The sequence below is a fragment of the Schistocerca gregaria genome, chromosome 10 (assembly GCF_023897955.1).
Source record: "Schistocerca gregaria isolate iqSchGreg1 chromosome 10, iqSchGreg1.2, whole genome shotgun sequence".
NCBI lineage: Eukaryota > Metazoa > Arthropoda > Insecta > Orthoptera > Acrididae > Schistocerca > Schistocerca gregaria.
In genome coordinates this window covers 213,885,627-213,896,089 of record NC_064929.1, presented here as the reverse complement: position 1 = coordinate 213,896,089, position 10,463 = coordinate 213,885,627, and the positions used below count along the sequence as shown (strand labels likewise).

At 37.0% G+C, this 10,463-nt stretch overlaps 1 protein-coding gene across 1 annotated transcript in view; it reads right to left on the bottom strand.

Annotated features, from left to right (window-relative positions):
• Positions 1 to 1,552: 1,552 nt before the first annotated feature.
• LOC126293686 (N-chimaerin) overlaps positions 1,553 to 10,463 on the bottom strand; it is a 58,617-nt gene continuing 49,706 nt past the window's right edge. Inside the window, exon 9 of the mRNA XM_049986978.1 lies at positions 1,553 to 10,235. Within this exon, the coding sequence (XP_049842935.1) occupies positions 10,058 to 10,235 (178 nt within the window). The 3' untranslated portion in view covers positions 1,553 to 10,057. The remainder of the gene's footprint in view (positions 10,236 to 10,463) is intronic.

Here is a 10,463-nt window from a genome sequence, read left to right as displayed (position 1 = left end):
TTGCCACAGCACTCGGGTGGAGTCGTCCAACATTAGTTGCCACACAAGTGAGAAGGCAGTGGCTAAGGCACAGGCCTCTCACCTTAAGAGTAATTCACCTCAAATATAAATTTTGATTTGCTGTGGTTGCTCTCAATTACACAACACAAATGTCTCCTTGGAGCTACAGCCAATCACAAAGCTTCAAAGCCATTCTGTGTTTGGAACTTTGAGCTATTTCTTGAAGATTACTCACTGTAACAGAGGCACTTTGTGGTTCTACAGGGCCTGGCAGAATGAACAGAACAATATAAAAAGAAGGAAACTATGAAACAAATTTATTGAATGACACATTGAAGGTAAAGAAATATATGTGCTGTTACAAATCATAAATGCCATTCCCTTGGTTTTGAATGTAACCCCATAGAGAGAGTCACCATAACGTTCTGTGCATTCCTCCAACCAGCAAAAACAAAAGTTTCCATCACATGCAGGGGTTCTCCTGCAGCTGATGAGGATTACCTTGGTTTTGTGGTCCCCAGTACATGTAATTCTATTTATTTACATTGCCATTTATATGAAAATGGCATCATCTGACATCAGTATCTTGTTTTGGATTTACGGACTGACTGCATAAAGTTCCAATAAGCGTACATTTGTCGGCCGATTTGATCCTGTTTATTTGGTTTCTGTATGACCTGCAATTTGTATTGAGGATGAACTGGTTATCACACAGACGATGCGCCACAGGGAACAATCTGACACACATAGCACTACAGCTCGTCTGGCAATGAACTGCCAAGAATGTCAGACAAGTGCTCAATACGCCTTCTCCTCTTGGTCTGCAATCTACTGCATCCCACATTGCACTGGATTTGTATTCACTGCACAAGTTGCAGTAGTCCTGAACTACTGTACCCATTGTACAATCCGGAAGTTTCTCATGTCATTTCAACTCAGATTGGTGATGAAATAATTGCTAAATTGTGATGAGAGACTTGTTATTTTTTTTAATTCGCCTTGACTTGGTGCTTCGAAGTTCACAACAACGAATTTCACCTTGCAGCGCGCACAGTTATTTTGTGCGGCGCAACAATGTGCTATACAACTCAAATCCTACTATTCATTTCCTTGTCCCTGTATATGCTGTTAGTTACAAAGCTAACCTCATTGAAATAAGTAGGAATGTGTATGATCACCTTGCAAAGAGCGTAATCTAAAATTGGCTTTAAACAACTGGTTTGCAGCTAAAGGAAGAAAGTGACTGAAGATCTTACTCACAGAAAACAATATTTGAATTTTATGCATCTGATATTGAAACACCCACAGAAGTTCTAAATAATATAGTAGCCAGATTGGACAATATATAAGTTGGCTTTGGTGACAAAACAGGATATTACACAGCACTCTGGATGAATTCTTAAGGTTCCTGATACTAAACTTACATTATATTGATCTGTGCCTCCCTAGATAAATATGGAAAATAACAATAATAAAAATATGTGTGTCACCATGGGGAATGGAAAAGATGGATGACAATGAGGATTATATCACATAATGCAAACACAAAAAATTAACTTTAACATTTTGATCTGTTTCCTCCTTCCAAATAGGAATACCATTGCACTTTTTATAACTTCCATTAGACAAGAATATTTACTGATCTGATACAAAAATTACATAAACATTTCAATACAGTATTACAGTACAAAACATGAATTTTTTTCTAAAAAGTATAATTTTTAAATTTCTCACAAAAACTTTCCAGTACTGGGTTAATGATTTTCAGAAACTATGCCTCAATACCACGTCACAGTCTCAATACATTGTAAATAAGCTTTACAAAAATAGACAACAATAAACAATCATGAAAGATTAATAATAGCTTTTCTCCCTCCAACCAGCAGTAAAGTTATACAGAACAAAAGACTTAGTAGAAAAATAATACTGTGTCTTCACCGATTTTGTATATAAAGTTCTCAAAACAACAGCAGCAAATGGAATAAATTACTAAAGCCATTCATCATATGAAAACATGAACTGAACTGTTATGGACAATTATATAAACTATACGAGATGCTATAAATCATGTTCTTTTGATTATTAAAATCAGTGAACAGAAAAGTTACTGCTGATGTTGGCTCATTAAACATTACTTTATTTGTAAATACAAAATAGTATAATACTGTTCATATTCAGATATAGTCTAGACTGCTCAAAGACTTTTTGGGGAAACTTGGTGAGTTTCTCATTGGGAAAAGCTCTGTTAAAGGGCACTGTATGCAATGTTCAATGAGCTTTTATAATGGTCACTAAAGCTCAATGAACGAAGGAGGAGGTCACATGCCATCTGGAATGATGATTTGGAATCTGCCCACAAAACACATTAATGACTTACTTTTCCATGGTTTTTCCTTTGAACAAAGGAGATCTCATTTGGGGGGGGGGGGGGGGGGGGTGTATACAGTTGTTCACCCCTAATATACACTCTGCAATAAACAGACCTCACCATGAAAAAGATCATTAATAAAAAAAAGGGGGGGGGGGGCTTGGGTGACCCCTAGCGAATCTTCAACTGAAGATGATCAAGAGATTAACACTTCTCTTACACCCATCCTCCCCTCTCACAAAATGCAAATGGACCTCTTCAGGGAACTACAACTTCCTAAAACAAAGAGAACTTTTAGCATCACTGGTAAACAGTGGAAATGTCTAAAAACTCTATGAAATTGTCCACTTTTTCACCAGAAATAATGCATAAGAGCGGGTGTTTAAAACTGAGAATTTACTGATGTGATGGACACTCTGAACGTTTTGCACAGTCACAAATGACAACTACTATTGACTGACGCCCGAACGACATGTTTCCTTCCATTCCTGTGGCACATACTACCAATACAAGATAAACTGGATGAGAAACATACTGATATAATTAAACAATGTGAGATACTAAAGGGAAGTTTTAGTTGTTAGTGACACAGCGCTGAAATTCAGGTGCTCTAGGTACAGTCATTTCCTGTGCGGGTGAGATAGCACTGCTCACAACAAACATTTACGGAAAACTTGGCTCATTACTGTGTCGATAACTCCTGGAAATAAAAATGTACTGTGCAAACTGTTGACAAAAGCAAGCAACATTTTTTGACACTATATAAACAAATTTATACTAGCTTTAGATGTAAATGTCCCTACATTTACTCATGCCAAAAGTTTCCTATGCTCAGTTTCACAACAGTTAAATTACCTGTATTTCTCAGTTCCCAGACTAGGAAACTTCTACAAGACACACTGTTCGCATTACTTCTACTGGACAGATACTTCGGCAATCCTTTAAGGAACATTTTAATAGTTTTTTTCGAAATTTTAAAGGTGCAAATTTAACGACAATCGAATACACTCACAAATAGCTGCACAAACATTCACTTTCTCTACTAACTTTTGGATTCTGTCTCAGCACATACTGGCATTGTAAGCAATGTGTGTAGTGAATGTTTTCATTCAGGATGAAACACGGTTAAATATGGAAATAGAGTGCTGCCATATTAAGTGATTGTTGCTGGAGTATGAAAGAGAGAGAATTCTGCAACACAGTTGTAGCTACAGGGGAGATATATATATATATGCCCAGCACTTGAGTTTTTCTTGTAATACACAAAAATGCTACAGTCCATTAGAAAAGGACCTATAAATATTTATTTAAGCTCCATTTTCTGTTTATTTGGCCCAAAAATAGAATGGATCCCAGTTTCTTCAACATAACATTAAAAAATTTGTTAAGCAGCATAATGTTGTTATAGTGCGTCTCATGTCCAAAGGTATCCCAGTCCCATGCATTCACCTCCTACCAAGGCCCAAGGACTGAGGCAGTCTGCCTCATAAGCACCCTTCTGCAACACCAGATGTTGACAACTGCTTTCAACCAGGCTACAATGTGGCCTCATTTCACAGGCAATGCAATTTTATTCACTGCTGTGTGTGGCGACACTTTTTAAGGCATGTGACCGTGCACGAGCAATAAAATTCAAACTGTACCTTAATAGTACATGTGGCCCTGATATTTTGAGCAATATTTCATGCATATTCTTTTCTTGTTTTTACAAACTCTCTTCTTTTGGGTTAATTTAATTACTGTGGCTATCTGGCCAGATAGGTTGATAAAATCGAATTCAGCTTATGCACCATAAAACGTTACAAGACATTAGTAAGGAAAAATTAGTGATCTCTCCAGTCTCGGAAATGGGGCAGAATATAACATCACATCTGCAAATGATACTAGGTTCAGTTTGGTTTAGATACCAAGTAAAATCACACCATCACCATTACATGGGGCCTAATAAATTTTATGCTTTTAATTCAGCCAGTCAAAGCGATTGGATCACACACACAATATTAAGTGAATATAACCGATAAAAAGAACAGGCCAGAGAGAGAGATAGAGAGAGAGAGAGAGAGAGAGAGAGAGAGAGAGAGAGAGTGCTTTTGGCGGTTGGGGGAGGGAGGGGGGGGCGAGGTTAAGAAACAACTGCAACAGACATTACTGAGAGACAAATTTTAATACCAAAATTGTAGAAATGAGTGCCTGTCAACAATACCTTGTCTCTCCTTTGTCAAGGTTTTCTGCAACATACAAAAATTCTTTATATCTCTAGCATTCAAACAAATAATCCAGAGACTGATCACATTAATGTCATTGTTTCTTTTCTTTTCAAGAGAAATACAGATGCTTCTGACTACCAGTGAAACAACAAGGACATAAAATAAAATTATTTTGATACAGTGATGATTGAAAACACATAAACGTCTTCTCAATTCCTTTTTTCTTCTTTTTTTTTCTGGAGATATTGTACGAACGTCTTATTTGCAAGGGAAGAGCTAGCAGGTTGGTTACTCACGGGAGAGCTAGCAGGGTGGCCGCTCAATCTGGAAACCAGAGTGACAGGGAAATATCAGGGAACTGTAAAGTTCTGGGAAAAATTAGGGATTTTTTCACATTTCTGGAATTTTAATTCCTAGCTTTAAAAACCACACACTTTTGTAATGTCATATAGATCTCATGTAAAAAGACACTAAAATGTTAGAACTGTGCTAATCGTGGCAAATATTAGAAACAGAGTTTGTATTACACTGCTAACTAGAACAGGTTTTGCCGAATGGTGGATGAAAATATTCTGCACACATGAACCTTGCAACCAGCTAACATCATGGGAAGCAAGGTATTTGCCCCATAGTTCAAGGCATTACACTGTATTATTTTGCCACTAATTTTTATTTAAGTAATAGGTCATTAATTATGCTTAAAATTTACGTGTATATCATTACCTGACTGACTGCACACACATTTGTTGTTATCAATTTTTTTTAAGGTCAAGTCAGTTAATTTGTTCTTATTTTAGAGATCAACTTAAAATGTGCATGCTTTGTATATGGGATATTTCTTATCTGATATGTTGTGCTTTATTCAGCTCATCGCAATTAACTCTGCCATTTGGTGGTACACTAAAATGTCAATTTGCCTGAGTGTGTTGGATATTTTCAATTATGCATTAACAGATAAAACCAGCAATTTTAAGGCAATAGAAATGCTGAATATTTAAAGCATGCTCAACACTCAAGTTTCCACCCATAAAAGGAATGCTTGGGAAAAATATAAAACTCCAGAAAGGTCTTGAGAAAATTAGTGACATTTAATCACCCACAAGAATTACCATCCTGGTTAGTGGAGTACATGCAGTATAACTTGGCACAGTTGGGAAGCGGATAACGGTAGTGCGAGAGTTCTATCAAGTGCGGCTGCTACAGGATAGGGAGAGAGCAATTCAACAGCTGTTGCCTGCTCACAAACAGAACATGTAGGCTACAGCTAACAAGTCTGCAAATGACTGTATTAACAGGTTATGCCAGTAAGACCAATAATTCGACAAGTCAGCAGTATCTGACTACAATAATGAATAAGATAAGCAGCACATAAATGACTGAGGGGTCGCTTCAGGTGACAACGAACTACGACGGCCACCCATTCGTGACAAAGATAAGATGTGGAATCACCCAGTGCTCAAAATAAAAATTAATTTCTGTACAGGTGCCACGTTCTCCTGTGCAAGCTCTACCAGAATGACATCTCGACAACAATCTACGAATGTCCCTATGTGGAATGTGTCACTTCCTATATGGCATTAAGGACAGAAGTTGACCTAGCGTGTGACATCTATTTCAATACACAAAAAGACGTGGGAGTAATGGGCTAAAACTAGTGAAAGTTTTGGAAGATAGGGTTGCATTATTTTGCTAATTCATCACACTAATAGAAGGCATCAGCTGTTCTAATTTGAACTGAAGCAGAAGTATGTCAGCAACAAAGGTACATAGTTAAAAAAAAAAGTGCAGTGAAGAAAAGCAGGACAACACAGAACTATTTCAAATATACTTATGAACAAACCACATTATAACATACTGAAATATCTTGGAGACAATGGACAATTAAGTTCTCTACATGTTTCGTCACAGGCCTCAATCCCATAGCCAAGTGAGCCAACATTTGGGTCATAAGAGACCTATGAAAAGAAAAGCAACGAAGTTCCATTTTGTTCCATAAGCTTTTGTTCAAGAACAAAAGCAAATTACAACTAACATGATTTTTTCATAGGAGTAAATATAATCACTCAATGAGTTTATAAATAAAATTCATTTGTGTTTGTAAATAGATACATTAACAAAAACCTGAGTACATATGCAGGGTATTTAAAACTGAAGTACCAGTTAAAAAATAAAAAGCTGCTCAGAATGGCTTCAAAATCGAACGATATATTATCGAAGGAGGAAGAAATACTATGAGGTGGACAGGGGAGGGCGCAAACATTTCACCACTAGATGGTGCTGTAAATGACAGAATACGCTAAATAAAAAATGTGTAGTGTACATGGCTGTTTGCCAGTTTGCCCCAGAACAATTAAAGGCCAATGATACAGTTTCTTTTTATGCAGTTTTTAACCTCAGGGCAATTGAAAAACAGATTTTTTTCCCATCTGATGTGGTGCGATCTTCCATGGTGAATGGGCTTATCTAAGAGTGACATGTGTTGAATGCCAAACTTTTATGGTCACGCACACTGAACAGCGGAGTTGGTTTAATGTGCAATTTACATAACAGCTGTCGGATAGCAATTTGTCTCATTTGTAGCCAAAAGCTATAATTGCGTGAATCTTTTTGTTGTGCCTATTGCGACTCAGCATCTCCGCTATATGGTGAGTAGCAGCTTTCCTTCTCTGGTATTGTTACATTCCATCCAGGATTTTCCATTGTTTAATTTTAGATGTGAAGAATGTACAAGAAATCCAAACCATGTATCATTATTCAGCCTAGCTATGGTTAAGAAAACATATCTACTACTATACGCATAAATGGACTTTGAACTAGATGTTTGGTTTAACACAATTTAAATAAACATTACATGAAAGGATGACTACAATAAAATGATGTAGTTTGTAAAAAAAAAAAATAATAATAATAATAAAAAAAAATACTCAAATAAAGTAACATTTTAACTAAACTATCTCAAAACATAAAACTACTACAGAGCATCATATTTCTCTCTTTAACAATAACATGTCTAATTGCCAAAATATGTCTTCTGTTATTAAGAAGTATTGCACTACAACATTTATATATATAAAAAAACAATTACTACATACATAAGCAGTGCATAATACAGACATAAAAAATTGTATACAATAAGATGATATTAAAGTATCATCACTCTTCTAAAAGCAAATGCACAAAAACTGAATTGTTCTTAGAATGGATGTGCAGTTAATAACAATGTAAGAAATTCTTCTGTGTTTAATCTTTTCAACATATATCAAACTTTGGCTTAAGAATTCTCCCTTACTCGGCCTTTACAACAATTTCTGTCGTAACAACATCGGCTGGAATGTCATCTCGGAACAATATATTAAAAAATGTGAGCAACATGTAATCATTATATATTTTTTGAGAAAACTAACTGCTAAACATAAAAATCACACTCTTAGTATAAAGCAACAAATGGTGTCATGGAATTCTTAAATAATCCACACACAGCCACAAAAGATGAAATATAGTTGTTAAGTTCCCTACTCAATAATTTTCGGAAACAAAATTCTGACAGAGATTCACACAATACAGTACATACTCGGTAGAAAAGTTACTCCGTTTTAACATTCAGGCAGCAGGAAAACTCCGACAGGGAACAGAGATAAATCACAGTAATTTCTCTCTGGAGCAATTAGAATTACTGGTATCCTCGTCTATATACATGTTTGAACAAAGTTGTTCTGAGACGGGGGATTTATATCAATTTTATTAATTTATTACAATCGAGTGTGGAGATAATGGTATGGCATATTATACACAGCAATATGGTATACTTGGGAAAAATATATTTGGATTTTTTTAAAAAAGCTTTATACTTCTTTTCAAGGCAAATTCCAAATTCTACCACATTCCTTCCAAAAAATAAATATCAGGTACCTCCCACTAGTCCTTTCACAACAGGACTGACACTAACTCCCTGCCTAGCTGGAAGGTTACACGTACAGCAGGTGGCTCCTATAAATGAAGAGTCACACGGCTGAACCACTGTGCCCCTCATGCAATAATTAGGAACTATGTGCCACCACCTTTCCTGCCCCCAACCGAGGAATACAGGCAAAAAAAACTTCTTCCACAATCAGAAATGAAAACAGTTGAGAAAAACCACATTAGAATGTCCAGAAACGCAGCAAACTATAATTATAGACAACGCAGTGTGATGCATTTCTTGAAGTTTATACATGCTGCTGACTCCCGCCTACACAAAATTTTCATGAGTTAGTAATGTCAGGCAGTTACTAACTGATCACTAGGTATAAACAAAACTTTAGACAAAATATATAAAATAGCAAACAGCTAAAACTTTAAGTGAGACACTGTAATGTCCTTTTATTTTAAAGTGAAGAGAAATTCTGATATGAACACACAAACAGCTATCACCAAGTTTCAAGTATAACTTACAACAATATTTTATGTACCAGCGACAAAGTTTCTGGGAAAAGTCATTTGAGAAAAATGTACAATTACAAGAAGACTGAATGGCTGGCTAGAACTCACCTTTATACAAGTACTACCAACAGAAACACTTGAGTAAAAAACCACAGCTAGGTTTTGAAATACCTCTTTATTTCGTAAGGAAATATTATCTATTTCGTAAGGAAGTATTATCAAAAGCTACAAATGTTTTCAGCTATTTCATTAGTGTTTCTATCAGCAATGCTTGATCTTTGTCTCACAGAGGTAAGTACTGGCTGGGCATTCTACCTTCTCATCATTTTATACGTGCATTCCTCATTACAATTTGGTTCCTCTCAACTTGAGATCTGAGTGACCTAACCTTTAACCAAACCAATCTGTGTTTCTGCCCTGAAAAAGTAGTAACTAACTTTTCCTTTTTTCACTACTACTCAATTTTTCTAAAGGCAGAAGTTTCATCACCTGAAAGTTATTGTCAGCCAGCTCTCAAAGTTTTGTTCTCTCAAATGCATTATCTTTTTGATGCTTTTGTGTATGTTGCTCATTACAACCACGAAAGAAGGCCAACATGCACTCTTGTGCATGTGCCCATGCTCAATAATTTGTATTTTGGGCAGTCTTCAAGAAACGGGACATTGTGTGAAGCCCGAGAAACAAGCACTAGTGCACTGAGGAGCTTTGGTATCAAATATTACAACCTGAAAAACGAGGGGTTTTCCCTCTGCTTTATGTTAAAGGGCTTTCTGTGAGGAAAGAGGAATGTCAACGCTGGAGTATTAGAGAGCTCTGGTGTTGCGTAGTACAACCTGAAAAACCAGGGTTGTCCCTTAACTTTTACAGTGAGTATATATAGAGATACTCCCGGTGGCTGGGTGTGGTCGTACGATACGTTCAGTCCGTCCCAGTACGCACAAATCGGGACGACGAGGTGTCCGCTACAGGGTCGAGTGTGCGTTCGACATTCTTCGTCACTCCGCCGTGCCCGTCACAGCTGCGGTGAGGCCGTGGGGGTCAGCGACGACTGCCAGGCGTACTGTCACCTGAAGACGGTCTCGCAGTGTGTGATCAGCATCTCCAAGGCGGCTATCTCCAATGCCATTCCGTACATCGCGCCACTTATCTTCGACGGGTCCGGAGACGGCATCAGTGTCGGTGCGAACACAGTGCTCAGGTTGTGTGATGTCATCTTGTTGGTGTCCACGTGCTGCGACACCCTAAGTTTGCAAATAGATTAGTTAGTCTTCAATGCTGGCACGAACGATTTTGTACAAATTTATTTATTTCTGAAGCAAAAGGGCAATAAAGCTACAGGCAAGAGGCTCCTATTTGTTACAGATAACAGAATGAAACATAAAGCCACCACCATTTGCAAGAATAATTGTCTGCTTTAGTCTGTTATACTTGTGCCAACTGCAGCAATACAAAACTGGATAATTTCAGGA